Source organism: Patella vulgata, chromosome 7 (assembly GCF_932274485.2).
Source record: "Patella vulgata chromosome 7, xgPatVulg1.2, whole genome shotgun sequence".
Lineage (NCBI taxonomy): Eukaryota > Metazoa > Mollusca > Gastropoda > Patellidae > Patella > Patella vulgata.
In genome coordinates this window covers 55,840,003-55,859,980 of record NC_065885.2, presented here as the reverse complement: position 1 = coordinate 55,859,980, position 19,978 = coordinate 55,840,003, and the positions used below count along the sequence as shown (strand labels likewise).

At 38.0% G+C, this 19,978-nt stretch overlaps 1 protein-coding gene across 1 annotated transcript in view; it reads right to left on the bottom strand.

The window, feature by feature from the left end:
- LOC126826788 (uncharacterized) overlaps positions 1 to 13,514 on the bottom strand; it is a 61,037-nt gene extending 47,523 nt beyond the window's left edge. The window contains exon 1 of the mRNA XM_050555864.1: positions 13,410 to 13,514. Coding sequence (XP_050411821.1) covers positions 13,410 to 13,455 — 46 coding nt within the window. The 5' untranslated portion in view covers positions 13,456 to 13,514. The remainder of the gene's footprint in view (positions 1 to 13,409) is intronic.
- Between the last annotated feature and the right edge of the window lie 6,464 nt (positions 13,515 to 19,978).

Here is a 19,978-nt window from a genome sequence, read left to right as displayed (position 1 = left end):
ATCTACATGAATTTGATTAGTCAATCAAAAAGGAACTACTTTTTTTTATTTTCAAAGAACAGTTCATTTTTTTTTTATTAAAAGAAACTTCTTTCTTTTTAAAAAGGAACTATTGTTATTTTATTGGCCTTGGTGGAAATACTGGGTCAATATAAAGGACTTTGCAATGGTGGAATTACTGTCAAAAAATGATGTATCACTACGCCGTAATGTAATCAGGTTCAGTAAAAGTGAAATCTATAGCAAAGAATTATATTTATTTATTTGTGCATGTAAGAAGAGATTGAGTGATAAATAAATTCTCCTACTCGTCTTTTTTTTATATCAAAAAATATCAACACTCGACGATAAAGTAAAAATAACTCGGCAGAGCCTCGTTTTTGTTTACTTTATCAAGAGCCTCGTTTTTGGGGGTTTTTTTTTACTTTATCGACGAGTGTTGATATTTTTTGACATCTGATATCAAAAAAGACGAGTAGGAGATTCTCTATATAACAAACAAACGGTTTGTTTTGCTTTTATTGTTGGACTTGTTCTGAATGGTATGTGGATATTATCATCTTTTTTTATCTTTTATTACCTCTCTAACTAATGCTAGGTTCCAACTGTCGTGCCAATCGTGCGATGCGTTGCGATAGGATTGTCACTATAGAGTCCACGATCTGGTACGTGCAGATACGTTCGGATACGAATGACCTCAATATATGATAAGACCAGGGGCCTGTTTCACGGAATTTTAACGAAGATAAAATCAAAATTTCAGTAATTTGATTGGATAATATAAGATTGATTTTAGTGCTTAGCCAATCAAAATTGAAGAATCTATTAAAATTTGGATTTTATCTTTAGTTAAGATTTCGAGAAATAGGGCCCTGATAGGATCACCACGATTACTTCACGATTAAAACCACGATTTCAATTGCAGCACGAATTGTAATAAGGGGAACCTTGCATAATGCCAAACATGTTATATTAGACGATAAATACTATCCTATCTCGAGATGATTAAAACATTTAGCAATTGGAGAAAAAGAAATGGAACCGTTGTTTGAGAACAACATTAAAGTGGTACCCATGGCTTCCATTCCCTTCTTCTATATTCCTAGTCATTGTGTAGTCATCGATGCAGTTGTGGGTGTTCCCAATTCTAAGTTCCGCTTCTAAACTATCCGTTCCTTTCACAATCATTGCGTGTGATTATCATGCCAGCATAAACTGCTATTCTTGAGTAGGATGATTATAATCATTATATGACATTATGGTGGAGGAAAGTCGTTATTTTTAGAGATGGTTGCGCATCTACATTTGTATTTTAAAATAATGGCGTCGAAGATTTTACTATTTGTTGTTGGCAAAGAACAGAACTCACCATGATATACCCGTACCTAGCTTCTCTTTTGGTGCGCGAAAATCAACGAAGATTTCGGAAAACGCTAGCTTATCGACAGCAGAAGCACATATCTTTCACGGAATATCAAATTGGAAGCCATTACCATACTCTCTGACACTAGCCATACTCGTTTCAACAGTCCAGCAAAATCAAATAAACAGCGTAAACAACTGACAGCTATAAGACCAAAACTGATTTATGTTTTTACACGAAGACTGTACACCATGACCGGTAAAATATCTCAAACTCTTTACACTGTACTTAATAACCTGACTTTAAATTATACTCTGGTATTTCAAACTTAAAGATACACCACACTCGATAAAGAGCCGTCATGCTCGATACAAATACATCACTCTCCATAAAGACACATCACTATCGATAAAAACACATCACTGTCGGTAAAGATATGTCACTCTGGATAAAGATACAATACTCCAGGTAAAAATACGTCACTCCCGATAGAGATACATCACTCTCGATGAAGATACAATACACTCGATGAAGATACATCACTCTCGATAGAGATACATCACTCCCGATAAAAAAAATACGCCACTCTCGATAAATATAAACTGATTTGGCAATAAGTTACAAATGTCCTGCGAGACAAGATAAATATGTAATGTTGGTGTTCAGTGTCCATAGTGAAAATTTTAACTTCTCTATCAAACAAACATGCAAGAGCTAAATCTGCCTACTGCAGGTCTTTCTTTAGGGATGAAATGTTATCTAAATTATTAATTAGACTTTAATTAACTTACCAAGACCATAATCAACTTCAATGCCATCGGATGGCTCCATAATCAACTGCATGTGACATTTAGTGGATTTGAATACTTTTTGTGATGGATAATTTAACGTAAAAACTGATAATCGAGACTTTGTTTATAATAGTGTCAGCGTTAGTAATGACGATCGACGATAGCCTAAAATTGAATCGCTAATATCTCGGTTCAGAGTGAAGTCATTTGACTGCCATTTTCAGCATATTCTGTTTTCATTATCTGTTTTTAACTATAATAGCGAGAACTACCAGCTCTTTATCTAATCTTACTTAATGCCCCTTTAATATTTGGTATACTTAAAATAATGCAAGATGCACAGTTGGCAACAGGACATTAAATCTGAATTTATTTAAGGCCAATAAAATGAATCGCTTGTTTTTCATCGCCATCCGTACCAAATTTAACCCCTCGTTCCTATCTTTTCTGACTTTTATAATTACTTCAAATTTGCAGATACGGGGCTCTGATTCCGGTTAAGTAAAAGATACAAGCAATATTTGAAATCTACCAAAACGCTTTCGGGAGAATAAAACCACGGTGGATGTTATTCACGTTTACGGTCGTCATGCTTGACAAGATAAGCATTTAGGGTTAAAACATATTATTCTATCGATGTGAAACCCAGATAGTATTCAGGGATGCTGAATGTTATTCACGTTTACGGTCATCATGCTTGACAAGATAAGAATTTAGGGTTAAAACATATTATTCTATCGATGTGAAACCCAGATAGTATTCAGGGATGCTGAATGCTATGCACGTTTACGGTCATCATGCTTGACAAGATATGAAATGGTTTCGTTTCTTGTATAGCAAAGCTTTTAATAATTTACAAAAGAACAACTACTTCGGGGCTTAAAACATATTATTTTAAGAGTATGTATAAATTTTAATCTTACAGACCTCCATAGTTATCAAATACAACGTTTGAAAGCTCTATATGATGTAAGGTTACCAAACAAACATTTGTGTAGTAATTAACATCACAGAGGAATAAACAATAGACATTGTTCAAGAATACACCGGGGCTTAAAGTGTTAGAATATATATATTCAAAAATTAGTAGGATTTAGATCTGATTAATAACAACAAATTATTCTAGCTTGCAGAGACTTATTGCCGCTATACCGTGTAAACCCCATTGTAATGTCAACCACAATTGTAATTGATTTTCAACCAGTGTGCAGCGGCACACCTTATCTTCCGATGTGTGCCGCGAAATTTTGAACAGCACACTAAGAAAATTTCTCACTAAAGAAGCGCCAGCTATTTGACTTATGAAATTCGAAACATTGCAATAAAGTAAGTTCTTAGCTGTGTTTTTCTTTATTTAGTTTGAAACTTTCTATGTGTCTATATGACTAGTCTGTGTCTACGGTTGTTGTATGCCGTCTATGACTTACTATGTTTTTATTTTGCAAAATTCAAATATTTTTCATATATATTTAGGCTGGCGTGCCGCTAATTTTTCTTGTGTTCCAAGGTGTGCCGTTGGCAAAAAAAGGTTGAGAAGCACGGGTCTAAGTGTGGAGAAGGATTTAAATACAATTATTAAAATAGGGGTTGATATTGCAATAGGGGTTAAGTGAAATTGTGTTACACTTATTACGTTTATTACAATAGGGTTGTTATTGCAATAGAGGTTGTTATTGGAATAGTGTTTTTTTATTACAATAGGGTTGTTATTACAATAGGGGTTGTTATTGTAATAAGGGTTGTTATTACAATAGGGTTGTTATTACAATAGGGTTGTTATTGCAATAGAGGTTGTTATTACAATAGGGGTTGTTATTACAATAGAGGTTGTTATTGCAATATGGGTTGTTATTACAATAAGGGTTGTTATTACAATAGGGGTTGTTATTACAATAGGGGTTGTTATTGCAATAAGGGTTGTTATTACAATAGGGGTTATAACAGACCAAGGTCATCTAACTAGGTTATTTCTTCTATTGACAAAAAAGCAATAATGCCGTAAGAAATAAAATATAAGTTGTCATTATTTCTTAAATAATACTAAAGGGAGGAACCATCTTAGAGTTGAGCTGAAAAACCAATAAGATGCCAAAAGCAAGCCTATTGGTAACCAGATGTTAAAAATGCATTATGTAAGAGCTATATCTTATTCATTTTAAAGGAGCTAAATCGCTAACATTTGTGACCTAGAAATTGACACAGGTGGGTCGGAACTCTTATAATACTGTAATATGAATGTATATAAACTGATATACATTCAAATGTTTCCGTTTTTACTCTAATTTCAAATCAGTTATGTTCCGCGAAATAAGCCAGCAGTCTCAATCGAATGCAAATTTCTAGCGCCTGGTTATTCCAGTCTACATACGCCGTTTGGTTTGGTGCAATATGTCTAGCCTCGTTGCTCGAATCTCTTGCTAGAACTGGGGCTGAAACGCATTATGGTACACGATTCGTGTACCAATGGTAAAATGTTTATTTTGTCTTAAATATTGGATATCAGAAGCCCATCTTTTTCCGGTAAGATCACAGCATCAATGTTGATTTAAATTGACAAATAATTTGTGTTTTCAATGTTGAAGATTTTGGATGATATTGAGTTAGAGACTTAGCTACTTTAAACTGTCATGCTTACTATATGATTGTATAGGTAGATGAATATATGTGATCGATCGGAATCTCCCGAGGAAATAGAACTTCTATCGATTGTTTGTTATTACTTGATTAGCAACCACGATAGCAACAGACCGCGTATACTCTTGACCATTCAGAACCGCTCGTGAATAATTCCAGAGTATCTTCTCAACCTATACCGGGATTCGAACTCGGAAACATATTCAAGAAACCAGTGCACTATAACTCGACTCGGTCTAATTAAACTAAACCAAGGGATTGAAGGAATGGGGCGGGTCCAAAATAAAATGGGGTTTAACGTCCTACTTTGCTGCACCAACAGAACGCATCTACTAACAGGAAAATGGTACCAAGATAGCGAGATTTTTGTCTACTCTTCGCCGAATTCCAACTGCCAAGAATTTATGTCACATTGTTAAAAGTGTCTAGTCCTTCGAATGAGCCTAAAACCAAGGTCCCTTTTACACATTGGCATTCACGTAAAATAACCTTTGGTAGATGGTACTCGGGACCTCGAGTCTGCATCCCATCCGAAAAACTAGCTGTTGTTCCTTGCCCGGCCACCGGTACAACCCCCCTGACCAGGGGAACCCCCGCTGAATAGTCCTCGGGAACTATCTCGACCAACGTCGGGGCATTCCGGTTACTGAGCCAGTGCATACTCACTGAGACACGGTGGCTCACGCGAGGTGATCCCAAGTGCGGGTGAAGTGTTTATAGCAAAACAAAAAGCTACTGCCACTCCCATCCCGACAATCAACTCTAAATTTATTACAACATTAGCTACTATACACAGGTCGTTACATGTCAGCAAGTTGTATACACCTATATTAATATGTAATAAATCACTTACTTGATACCTGAGTGACGTGTACAGGTATATAAACAGGTAACGTAGAATAATTATATGTATATATCATTCGATATATATTTACAAAACCCACTGATAACATCAACAATATCCATATTTGTACAATGTGATCTTTCACGTTCAATCGAAACGCCATTTAGAAATACAGACACGGATCAAGACATATTCTATGGGATATTATCCTCCATAACTCAACACGCGCGACAGATGTAGGAATCGATACTCGTCGTTTCAATTCCCATTTATTGAACGGCGTATTCTTTAAAGTGGCGTGAACTATTAGCCCCTAGGTTGGGAGTCTTACGGTCATGTCGTGCACACGATTGTTTTCGCGTTAATATTTGATTAACAATCTTGTTTTTCATTAGTTTCAGCCAGGAATGCGTTAACCTAAATGAAATTGGCAGCAATTGGGGTATGTTATAAGGGTATTTTTGCCCCAACAGCGCCGTTTTTATCTTTCAATCTCGCCACAGTGGTCTTTATGTGCACGGCGACCTCCAGGTTAACGAACCAGCGTCTTACTCGCTTAGCCACCGTGGCCCCCGTGTCACGTTATAGGTGTAATCAAATGAAACGGGGTTTAGCGTCCTACCTTTCTACGAGAATCGGGATAATAAAGACGAACGCACGACATCCAGGCTGTTATGGGGGAATTTACGCTCGGTAAGCGGTTTTAAAAGCAATTGCGACTCTCTCTAAAATCTGGGCAAATATTGGTTTCATTTCTCCAGCAAAACACCCAAATTGCGCCAGGAGATGTCGCGAGAATACTTATACGGTACATTTTGTTTTCAGTAAATCCCTTACGTGTATTTTTATATAGCAGTGATAAAACTGAGAAAACTGTCGAAATTAGGCAGACGACCCTACTCCCATTCAGCACACAGATATCCATCTACCTCCTACTTCAAAAATAGAACTCTGCCCTAAATGGCCGCCATATCCAAAAATTAGTATACTGTTTTGTAAAGCGGTCCTACTCCATTTCACATCTGTCATACACACAAAGACTATATACAGTTTTTCAATTTTATTAAATGGAGGCAGAATACATAATTCTCGAAGCATAATTAGTGTTTTCGACTTAAAATATCGGTCAACTAGCTTAGTGTCTGTCCTCGAGTCGAGCTAACTGTAGCCAAGCATCCTAAGTTTAGTATGTCATACTGTCTGTCGTGTACAAGTCAAGGATCGAAACGACGGGACTCGACTCAATGACACTAAAGCCCACGGATAAGACCACACATGGCAACATAAGTGTTTACAAAATTCCGAAGTTATTTTATCAGCAACCGGTGATTTATTTGATTTCGGTACGTGACCTGGCCTATTATAAATAGGTTGTAGCGATAATACGTTCAGGATATATCCGCGTAGATTAGTAGATATTATTTAAAGATACATTATGGAAGAATAGATAAAGAACTGACAGTTCTCACTATAATAGTTAAAAGCTAGATGGTGTAAAAGGAATATACTGAAAATTTCAGTCAAATTGCTTCACTCTAAGCCCAGAAAACCTTATTTTAAAATCTTTGTAGTCTCGACTGTCATTGTTAGCGCAGTCACGATAATTAACAAAGTCTCGATTTTTGTGTTTAATCATCAACGTACGTTGAACAGCAGATCGGATTCAATGGCATCGAGAGTTGATTATGGTCTTTTTATGTTAATAGATGTCTAATTAATAATTTATATAACATTTCATGCCTAAAGAAAGACTTGCATAATGCATCTTTAACCTTTTATATATATACATGTATATAAATGTCGTTTTTTATAAATATCTAACATTCTGTATCAATAGATACACAGGAAAAACATATCAAACACTCCTACTTGATAATAGAGTTTGATCAGATATGTTAACTATTATAGGCTATTTAATAGATTAACTATTTAACCGTAGAACTACTTCGTGGATACTATCCAACAAGCCAATAAAGACAAACACTGAACTTTAAGAAAAGGATTTGCCGTGATTCTGCCGTGTTCAAAGACAGGGACAGACAATAGGTGAAACCAAGTCATGCCTGGTATAGGTTAGCAGGACATCCTACATTTCAGCTCATGTTATTGCATGTTCGAGTTGACCATGCATGGAGCCGTCAAAACATTGGAAGGGGTCGTTATCTGGTGTAACTTCCAATAGCTTGGTTTATCCATTGCTAGTGCAGTGCCTGATCCAAATCGTCAATATTTTGCACTGACGGATTTACGCCCATAATTAAGAATGTCCGAAATATGCTCAATTGGATTCAGGTCAGGCCTTCTGGTTGGTCAAGGTAGTGTAGCAACGGCTTCATGGTGCGTGGTGCGGTCTAGCATTGTCGTCCATAAAAATTGGCCTGTGAGAAGAGGATGATTGTTAAAGAGGGACACAAGAAGCTTGTACAGGATCGCCCTTGGCCAGTTGAGGCTACCTCTAAAAGTTACCATAGGAAGCTTGCAATCATATAAAAGGCAACAATATCATGGTAGAGCTTTGTCTGCGATCTCACTAGGTGGAAGCGGATGTTAAATAGAGCTATTTTACACATGGTAAAGCCACCCCCAAGGTGGGGTAACCTTTCACTTATCAACATAGTGCTTGGCACATAAGCATGGGGTTGTATATTCTCCTGCAGATGTACTACGTAATCTACCAGAAATTTGACGGCCCTTTACGTCATTAGTTTGTTGATAATTTTGCAATAAACGACCAATGGTCGAGGGATGGTGACCCGATTATTGGGCAATCTGTCTAATTGACATCCCAGCAGTTCCCATGGCAATGACTTGCAATCTTTCCGCTATTATACTCTTCATCAAATGTCCATTGCTAGAGAAACTCCGCACTGCACCACTGACAAGGGGAAGCCGCGACCGACACTGGAATCAAAAACGGTGGCTTAGTAAGCCAGCATCTTACTCACTGAGGCACCGTGGCTACCTTGTTATTTACAACTTATTATACACAATATGGGGGGGGGGGGCTAGTGACCTAACGCATGCGCGTAAAATGACAAGGTCTGTCATTGAGTAAAGATTTCGATTCCCCGCTCGCACGTGACAAGGACTAGGGTTGCCTCAACAACCAGGTGGGTTTCTTCGGGTCCCCCGGTTCCCTCCCACAGCTAAAGACCCCCACGTGAAAGCGAATTATTGAAATAAAATAGAACCAGGTGCTAATCCCGAAATGACCTAGTTTGTGTCGAGTGGACGTTAAACTCCATTTCTCTCTATATATATTTATATACGCAGTATAAATATAAGTAATTTTGCTGTAAATACTAGTACTTTAGTTGTATTGCCCAGGAGGTTATTTTAATCTTTGCTTCATTTAATCTTTTGATGATTAACAATAAAATATATACAATGAAATTTTTTGTTTACTATTAAGGAAGTCATGTACGTGGGTGTGATACATGAAAAGATTCAAGTTAATTATGAATGTAAGTTACAAACAAACAGTATTTGTTTTATCTGAATTAATGTTAAAACTAAGTACTGGTGTTATAAATTATTGTTTACAACTACTGATTTATTTAGGCGACGTTTCGAAGAGTATTTTCTCAACGTTTTTAAGAGAATACTCTTCGAAACGTCGCCTTAATAAATCAGTAATTGTTCTTCCATAAGTATGTGTTATAGTTTATTGCTTTATCCAGTCACTAAATGCCTCTAAAAGATCGTTACAAGGACTAAGATAAAGCTATTTGGTAAACAGTACACAGTTTTTATGGGATAAAATCACTAGTTTTATTCTAAAAGCACGACGTTTCGACAAGTATCCTCTTATCGTTATCAAGCACAAGGGTACTTGTCGAAACGTCGTGCTTTTAGAATAAACCTAGTGATTGTACCCCATAAAAAACTGTGTTCTGTTAATGTGTTCCCCGATCGCTAAATGCCACTAAATGACTATTTAGTAAAGATTAGATAATTCAATATTTCCTCTCAATCTGTCCATTTGTCGATCTGGCAGACCCGTTGCCACTTAAATTGGTATGTACCCCGCAAGAAAACATTAAGTTTTAAATATAAGGCCGTGTCTCCATTATCATTATTCACTCGAGGTCCAGAAACCATCATTGCGAATTTTATAATTTAACTGGCCGTACACGTTCCTGCTACTCCCCAAACAAATTCCGGCATCCGTCCACAATAGAGACGCTCTTTAAAAACTTATTACAAATTCAGAGCCGTTTATCAGTCTTATGTAAGTGTATGGACGCCGTACACGTTCCCCTACTCCGCAAACAAATTCCAGCATCGGTCCACAATATAGACGCTCTGGGAGTCTGAAATTTTTTTAGATTTTTCGTTACAAACTTATTACAAATTCCGTGTCGTATATCAGTTTTATGTGAATGTATGGACGCGGTCACCAAAACACTTTAAAGGCGGTATGGGTCAGAGTTTTTGACATTTTTTTTTGTTTTACACTTACTGGAATTGCTTAGTTATAGTAATAGAAAGGAATCACACTGACATCTAGAGCTGCATATATGAAGCCTGTATCACCCGGAGGTTGCGAAAACTTTGCCGGCATTTCTGCTGTGTAAAGCGCTTCATTGCTAAATAATTTTGAATACATAACCAGTTTTTAGATACACAAATTACTTTTTAATACGGTTTACTCATGACTTTGTACCTTTCACTATTATATTTTTCAAATTCGGACGGAGGGCCTGCCTGACAAGGACATCTTCGGATGGGACGAAAAACCGAGGTCCTGTGTACACATTGGCGTGCACGTAAAAGATCCCTTGACGGTTGGAATTCGATATAAGAGTAGGCCGTAGTGCCGCTGTCCGGGCAAAATTTCCCTCATAGCACACTGTATGGCGTATGCCCGTCTTCATTGCCATAGTTCGGAGCAGAACAGTAGGATGTTAAACCCCATTTCATTTCATTTTTCAAATTGTATGTGACTAGGACGTGTAAGCCGGTGCAATTATTGAAAATCAAAACATTCTAAAGTCCAAGCTCTTGTTATCGTTCTAGTTAGCTAATAATAAAAAGTATATATATTTTCTTGGTAATGGTTTTCCACCTTGGTTTTCCCTTGTCAGGGATTTAAAAGAACCCTTGGTAGATGGAATTAAAGTAACGTCTGTCAAAAATTCCCTCATCCCCATATAAAGCCGATGCCCAATTGTTTCAGAAAAATGAATTTTCTAAGAGAGAGAGAGAGAAAGAGAGAGAAATGGGGTTTAACGTCCACTCGACAAAAACTACGTCATTTCGGGGCCAACACATGGTTCAATTTTATTTCAATCATTCACTTGCATGTAGGGGTCTTTAGAAGTGGGAGGAAACCGGAGGACCCGGAGAAAACCCACGAGGTTGGACAGGCGATCCTACTCCTTTTCACGAACAACCGAGGAATCGAAACCACGCCTGTTGACTCAATGACAGACCTTATTATATAGCGCGCATGTGCCAACCATTCGATCATCCAACACTCCGAATTTTCTAAGGCTTAGATATTTATATGACGGGCGACAGCGCTGATAAAAACAGATTCTAACAGCATGGGGTAGTTTTTTAGATTAAAATGTTTTGAGAGGGATTTGAAGGATACTTTTGCTAGATACATTAGTATGAGTATATTTTAGTTAAAGGAGCTAAATCGCTAATATTTGGGACCTACAAATTGGCACAAATGGGTCACAACCCATATAATAATGTAATATGAATGTAAATAAACTGATTTACACTGAATCGTTTCCCTTTTTACTCTAATTGAAATATACCGATAGTATTTATTGCACATGCTCTTCAGATAAGAATATGGGGTCACCGTTTGACATGACTTGTGGAATATGTCTAACCTCGTTCTTCGGGTCGCTTGTTACAAATTGCGCTGAAACACATTATGGTACAATTCGTAAAATGTTTATTTTGTCTTAAATATTGGATATTAGAAGCCCATCTTTTCCCGGTAAGATCACAACACCAATGTTGATTAAAATCGACAAATAATTCGTGTTTTCAATGTTGAAGACTTTGGATGATACTGAGTTAAAGACTTAGCTACTTTAAACATACATTATGCAAGAGTTAAATCTGCCTATTGTAGGTCTTTTCTTTTGGTCTGAAATGTTATCTAAATTATTAATTAGACATTAATTAACATATCTAGACCATAATCAACTCTCGATGGCATCGCTAGCCTGCTTTGTTTATTTGATTAGGTTCTGATTTGCTGTTCGACTTCCATTCATAATTAAATCAATCAAAAAATGGATAATCGAGACTATGTTTTTATCCTACCGACTTTAGTAATGATGATCGAGGCTAGTCCCAATATTCAGTCGCTAAAATCTCGGTTCAGAGTGAATCAATTTGACTGAAATTTTTCAGCAAATTCCCTTTACTTTATCTAGTTTTTAACTATTATAGTGAGAACTGCCAGCTCTTTATCTAATGTCCCATAACGTATCTTTAATATACTTATCACCTAACCACATATTTTGTACACGGGACTGCATCTTTAATCTGTGGAGGGCTCCCAGTTTGCAGAGGTTCATGACCGCAGCCTCTAAAGCCCATCTCATAATCCGGTCTGGACCAACATTCACCGGTGATCAAAAGCCATTGCTAAAGACCCCTACGTGCCAGACTCTCTCTCTCTCTCTCTCTCTCTCTCTCAGGAATTTAAAATAATATATTCTGTCGAGTATATAGACAATATTTGCCTGTCAGCTGAGATAACGGTAAACCAACCTAATGATACTACATAATGATATAGATGTACTTAGCACAGTTTTGTCATATCTTATTTCGGTACACTTTGTTTGTTTACATGTTTTCTTTCATTTTTTTTTTCACGGTGTTGTAATTTTAGTCTATTTTTAGATAAGATATTATGTTCATCAAATAATCTACCGTATTGTCTACGCTACATTACGAGATTATTGACTGTTGCTTAAGAAATTAAATGAAATGGCGTTTTACGTCCTACCTTTCAGCACTCGACTGGGCTAATAAAGACTGACATGTAGCCTGAACAGTGGCGCTACAGCCTACTCTAATTTCGAATTCCAACTGTCCAGGTTTCTTTTACGTGCACGCCAATGGGTATACGAGATCTCGGTTTTTCGTCCCATCCGAACGACTAGACACTGTGCTTGGCAGGTCCACCGTCCTGCACCATTGATAAGGGGGAACCACGCCGGACTGTTGCTGTATATATATACGGTAGGCAAGTAGGCAATAAGAAGAATGGTACGTCAACATTAAAAGAATATTGCCAGATATTACAGATCGATAACTGAATTATCATAACAGCATTTCGTGTTGACGTTTATGAATTTCAATTGCCAAGGGACTCAGGCTTTACGGTCATCGACATTTTTTTATGCCTTTAAAATATGGGTAAATCAGAAGTTAAAGTCACCCTGAATAATAATAAAAAGAAAACGGTCTTGAAGTTTTATAAACTCGTAAAGATGTGATGATGGGTGTATGTGTGTGGGTGTGTGTGTGTGGGTGTGGGTGTGGTAGGGTGTGTGTGTAAAAGCGTAGTTCTCCAAATTTCTTCATTCCTTAATAATTATGGATTTGTTATCACCAATCCCAAACCTTGACACAAGTTTAACAAATTTAAAATCGAAGTTGATCTCTTATAATCCCGAACATCAAAGCTGCAAAAACATATAAGCGTACTTAACCTTTCGGTTACCCAGGATTTCAAAAAAAAAAAAAAAAAAAAATGCAAATTAAGTCGAATGAAAATAATCTAAGATCTGTGTCTTACCTTGCAGAAACAGAAGCCAAGTTAAGAAAACGATAAATTTGTCCATGTTTAAGTCACCGATAGTTGTTTGCCTCAAGGCGACAAAGTCACCATCTAGATCCTGCTCGTCTCTTAGTCGCAATTTATACCTTAACACATTAAAGAGATAAACCTATCACGTGGTCTTAAAGCTCAATGGGCTCATTCCATAATACAGGAACGTTAAAGGGGGATAATCCTCATTTTGGTGTTTCGCTCACTTATTCTTAAAGTGGCGTTCACTATTTAACGGAATATTTTCGAGTGTACAAAATAAAGGTCGGGTACTGAAATTCACCGAACATTTGCTAACGATTGTAAAACATGTCGGCCACATTGGATGGAATCTAATACTAGACGGACTTTAGTTTGTGATTTTCAAGTGCGGTTCCATTTTGGCAATTCTATTTATTTTATTTCAATAATTCGCTTGCGCGTAGGGGTCTTTAGCAGTGGGAGGAAACCGGAGGAACCTGAGAAAACCCACAAGATTGAACAGGCGATCCTACTCCTTGTCACGTACAATCGGGGAATCGAAACCACGCCAGTTGACTTAATGACAGACCTTATGATACAGCGCGCACGTGCTAATCATTTGGCCATCCACCCCCCTCCAATTAGAAAGAGGTAACACCCCTCTCTCTCTCTCTCTCAAAGCAACTTACAAAATAACCTCACCAGATAAATTATAGACGAGACTTTGAACCCCATTCAATGCATTATTTTGAATTTCAATGGCGGGGTAAGAATAAAACGACGTTAACCGCTTTCATGCTTGCGTGTACAATGTCGTCCTTTATTAATATCAAAATGGCCAAAACACAACACTAAATAGTCGATAGTTTGTATATGTATTTGCTTTGTATTGTATGTAGTACACTGTATGTTATGTAATAATACCCCCCTCACCCAACTCACATTGTGGCCAAGTGTTCTAATCGGGCCCGTATCTAGACACCATTAAGCGGCGGGGGGGGGGGCATTACCTTTCGGTAGGGGGGCGAACATTTTGAGGAAATTTTCGGAAAGGTCATTCTAACAGACTGTTGTAATCATCATGCTATGTAGTTACCTAGGCGTCTAATAAGCATTTTAAAATAAGTATTCAAACAAAAAAAAAATCGTGATTTTTTAAATTTTATTTAAAACTATTTTAGATTAGTACAAAAAATATGGTTTATAAAGTAATAAGATACCGCGGGATTAATATGCGCATAGTCGCCTGAATTATACCTCCTTCTGCTTAGGGAAGCGTAGTTTTTTTTAGGTTAATATAAGGAACTGTGTATACTTTAATGATTTTTAGCAATTTCTGAGCGGGGGGGCGAGCATTTCACGCGGGGGGGCCATGCCCCCTGCGCCCCCCCCCCCTGTAGATACGGGCCCGGTTCTAATGTGTACGCATTTGATCATAAGGCTTGTCTTGGCTAAGTGGGTAAGACGCTGGCTCGCTAGCCCGGAGGTCGCGTTTTCGATCCCTGCATTGGCCGAGAAAGTTCATCCAGATTTTCCAGCATGGTTTCCCATTCACATTTAGAAATCGAAATAAAAGTAGGCGTAGGAAATTTGTCCCCATAATACAGCTCACCAGCCCGGTTGGTGCAAAACAGTAGGATGTTAAACCCCATTTCATTTCAATTTTCTATTACAGATTAAACTGCGCATTATAGATTACACTGTACATTATTAAAATCTATCTACCTTTTGTCTAATCAACTAAACCGATACTAAAAAATACAGAACTAACAAACTTTTTGTCCATGACGTCATATAATCAAAACCCACAAGACGTTTGAGGCAAATGAACATTATTCAGTACAAAAACCTAGAGTATTTGATTTGAAGTTAAAACTTAACAGGAAATGGTTATCTGCACATGACCATACCAAAGATTGATTTCCCTCCAATAAACACATACCCAAATGAATTTCCTTCAAGATATAAAACATTATTTTAACTAAACGTCATAAAGACACAATATCATATAACCCTCGACCTGTGTAGCCATTAATGACCGTGACCTTTGACAATGTGAAAATATTGAAGGGAAGCGTTTGAGATGCCCAGTGAAGTTGTTACTGTGATGTTAAGGGTTAGCTAACTTATCAATTACTGCTAACAGACAAAAACATAGAGACGCACACCCTGATAAAAAAAATCACTTCACAGTTGTATTTATTCGAACATTCCTTGTCCCGTTTTCATACTGGAGATTGTAGCTAGGGACCATGGCGAAATGAAATGGGGTTTTACGTCCTACTGTTCTGCACCGACTGGATTATCGAAGACGGACATACGCCATACAGTGTGCTAGAGGCAAATTTTGCCCGGACAGCGGCGCTACAGCATACGCTTGTTTTTCGTCCCATACGTTGTTCCTTGCCAGGCCCTCCGTCCTTCACTACTGACAAGGAGGAACCACGGCCGCCGGAAAATCCCATTAAATTTTATTAGCCAACACAGGTCCGCCAGGTTAGCCAGTCAGTTTCTTACTCACTTGGAGGTGGGGTTGGATGGCCGAATGGTTAGCACGTGCGCGCTGTATCAAACGACCTGTCATTGAGTCAACTGGCGGGGTTGTGTTTGACAAGGAGTAGGGTCGCCTGTCGAACCTCGTGGGTTTTCTCCGGTTCCTCCGGTTTCCCTCCACTGCTAAAGACCCCTACGCGCAAGCGAATTATTGAAAAAAAATTGAACCATGTGTTAGTTTGGGTCGAGTGGACGTTAAAACCATTTCTCTCTCTCATTTACTCACTGAGCCACCGCGGCTTGCGGTAGTCCATGGCGCTCATACGACTCTACTGACCCTTAATCGTTTAGGTGTAATACTATAGGGGTTATTTTAGTTCTATGAGAGGTGCTCTGTTTAATATATTGAAGTGTTTAAACAAATAGGTGGGCTAAGTATAGGTATTTTGCATGATTCAACTTTCTTAGACTAACTCACAGACAGTTCCTGCCACCATCAATTGCTGAAAGTAGGGTACTATCGTCCAGTCATCTTGTGCACAGATTAGTCCAATTAAATAGAATAATGTTGACGTAAAATGGTGGCCAAACGAAACACTTACCCAAAAATGGTAATTGTCCCGCCCTAATAGCTGACGTATCTACACTTTCTATGTAAGAAAGAGCGGGGTTAAATTCGCTTCAGACATCATGTGAGTTTCCGAGTGAGACATATCGTTAGCCGCCCGGTTCGAGGCCGGGATAGATACAATATGTAGTGTTTTTCAGCCGTTGGAGAGAGAGAGAGAGCGAGAGAGAGAGAGAGAAAGAGAGAGAGGGAGGGAGAGAGAGGGGGGGTAACGTCCACTCGACACAAACTAGGTCATTTCGGGACTAACATATGGTTTAATTTTATTGCAATAATTCGCTTGCGCGTAGGGCTCTTTAGCAGTGGGAGTAAACCGGAGGACCCGAAGAATCAGCCGTCTGATCTAGGCTTGTTAATCTCGGGCGAGGGGGGGGGGGTCAAAATCGACAGAAAACAGTCGCCAAACAAGGCTTTAGATGGTTTACGAAACCACAAAACAAAGAAATTGAAATGCGTAATTGTAACCATACCGGTTGCTTTCCTCGATTGTAGGTTAGGAGTCTCTAGCCTCTCTTGCGAGGGACTAGAGGGATGTCTCTTAAAACCGTCTAGACCCCCCGTTGTGAAAACGGTCTAAATCACTTGTTTCTTCTGGCTAGATCGTTTGTCTAGTGGCTAGGACTATCTTCTTTATTTCCGTCTATAATAATTTTGTACTTAAAGATACTTTATGGGAGATTAGGTATAGAACTGGCAATTCTCGCTCTAATAGTTAAAAACTAAATAATGTAAAGGGAATTTGCTGAAAATTTCAGCCAAATTGGTCCACTCTGACCGAGAATTTAGCGATTGAATTTTAGACCTAGCCTTGATCATCGATACTAAAGTCGGTACTACGATAAAAAAAACGCAACATAGTCTCAAGTATTCATTTTTTATTTATTTAATCATAAATGAGCGTTGATCAGCAGATCGGATTCTAATCCATTAAATATCGCAGGCGAGCGATGGCATGAGAGTTGATTATGGTCTGGATAAATTAATTAATGTCTAATTAATAATTTAGATAACATTTCAGACCTATAAGAAAGACCTACAAGAGGCAGATTTAGCTCTTGCATAATGTATGTTTAACACTACGTACGTTTACAGTCGCAAAATTCAGGTCCGATAAATTCTATTATCGTACTAGACAGATTACGTTAAACAAACATTATGCCAGCTCTTTATCTAATCTCCCATATTGTATCTTTATTAAACTAACCTGCCCACGATGTAGGAACGTGTCGGTCAAGAGTTTAGAGCCGTAATTTGACCTGCTGTACGTACCTTATATCTATAGACATACAACGTTTCAATACTTTTACAGGTATCTCTATCAAACAATGATCAATAATGAATTACAACCATACATTTGTAGTACATCCATGAGTAAAACAATGTTAACAATCAAAACATAACATTAGTTAAGACTCATAACAACAACCATTTTTCCTTTGAATATGACGTCACTATCTCTCACGTCCGTTCGTTCCTGGAGATTTACGTCCACTTCCACCAAGGGTGATTTCGTAGACAAGTTTGTCTCTCATACATATACTCTTCAAAAATAGTAGGGGATATTCAGAAACAATACAAAATTGCGGAAATGCACTGCTGTTTTTATTAGTGGTAACCAGTGTATGTTAATAACAGGCCAATTGCCTACACATGAACATAAACAGTTCATATGGGCGGCTTATCTGACGGCCCCATTTCACTCGCAAAGAGATACACTGTCAAAAGTGAAAATGGACGTTTTTGATTTTTGTCTTAATGAGTAATTGCTCCACCAATCCTCAGACATTCAGCAATTCGTCGTGACATGCTCCTAATCAACCGTCCAATCACGATTTGGGACAATCTGACCCACTCCTCTTGCAGTGCCACGGCCAATACTTGCAGTGTTGTCGGTTGACGTTGACGTCGACGAACACGTCTCCCGATCAAATTAAACGTAACACACTAAAGCAAAGATACGCTAAACAGTAAATCTTATGCAAGAACCGATAGGAAAGCAAACATGGATATGATAAACCAGCAAGCGGTAGTTTTCATCAACCCTTCCTTGAAGTGTCAAATTTGACAATGAACCCCATCCACGTGTATGGCGCTATTGCGTGTCGCATGTGCAGCTCAGTGGTTCTGTTGGGGCGATAAGTTCTTCATCTGTGAACATACTCTCAAAGCATGTCAAGTGTCCATGACTATTTATCATATCACAACCTGCATAGGTATTTGCATTTCAATATCCCCTACTTTTTTTGAAGAGTATAGTATGATAATGAACGAATGCGGTGTAGATGATCCGACTCAGTTCTACAGTCTACACAGAAGGATTGAATCAGCTTATAAATATCAGTCGACACCACGACATAGTCAACCACGGAAGCACCATTGTATTTAACACAAGTAAATTCACCAGCTTGACCATCTGCACTTCTCCCATCAACAATGTTTAGATTAAATGTATAGAACATAACCTTTATATGTTTATATATGAAATACAGGAAACTACAACATCTAAGATGGTACACTAGGAGTTACTATGATATCTACAGTCTGAGTTTAACAAGTCTAGAACTCAGACCTAAAGACTGAAACACTACATTGTTTCTATCCCGGCCTCGAACCAGTGGCTGAGAGTACGTCCAAAGAACCCTGCATGATGTCGATATCCTGGCCTCTAAGCCGAAGAGGCTGTGAGTATGCCTTCTTATAACCCTGCATGGTGTCGATATCCCGTCCTGTAAGCCGGGACGGCTAGCGGTACGTCTCACTAGGAAGCCCACCTGATGTCTCTCCTAGGATCACTAAATGATGTCTGTTTCCCAGCCTCTCAGCCGGGGAATTTGTGGGAATACTAAATGATGTCTAAAGGGAAATTTAACCTCGCTCTTTCTTATATAGAAGGTATAGATGCGTCAGCTATTAGGGCGGGGCAATTACCATTTTTGGGTAAGTGTTACGTCAACACTATTCTATTTATTCGGATTAATCTGTGAACGAGATGACTGGACGATAGTACTGACAGGAACTGTCTTTGAGTCTAAGGAAGTTGAATCTTGCAAAATACCTACTTACCCCATTTCTCGTTGTCACCCATTTGTTTAACCACTTTAATATATTAAACAGGGCATCTTTCATAGAACTAAAATAACCCCTATAGTATTACAGATAGACCTGCAATAGGCAGATTTAGGTCTTACATAATGCATCTTTAATAATATAAAAACAGAAGAAATTTCAGTATTACTAATAGTTTTAATAGAGTTTGTATTAGGTCAGTTGTTATATACATCGAAGAAAATACATTTTCAGAAATATAACTATTTGCAAATTTCTAAAATCAACAATTAAAACAATTTATTGAGGTCGTGTAGAAAAAATAAAATATCTTTTATTGTATTAAGTGCGGATGAATGTGAGGGAAGTATTTTCGGACTGTGACTCAGATGCTACGATACGATTCATA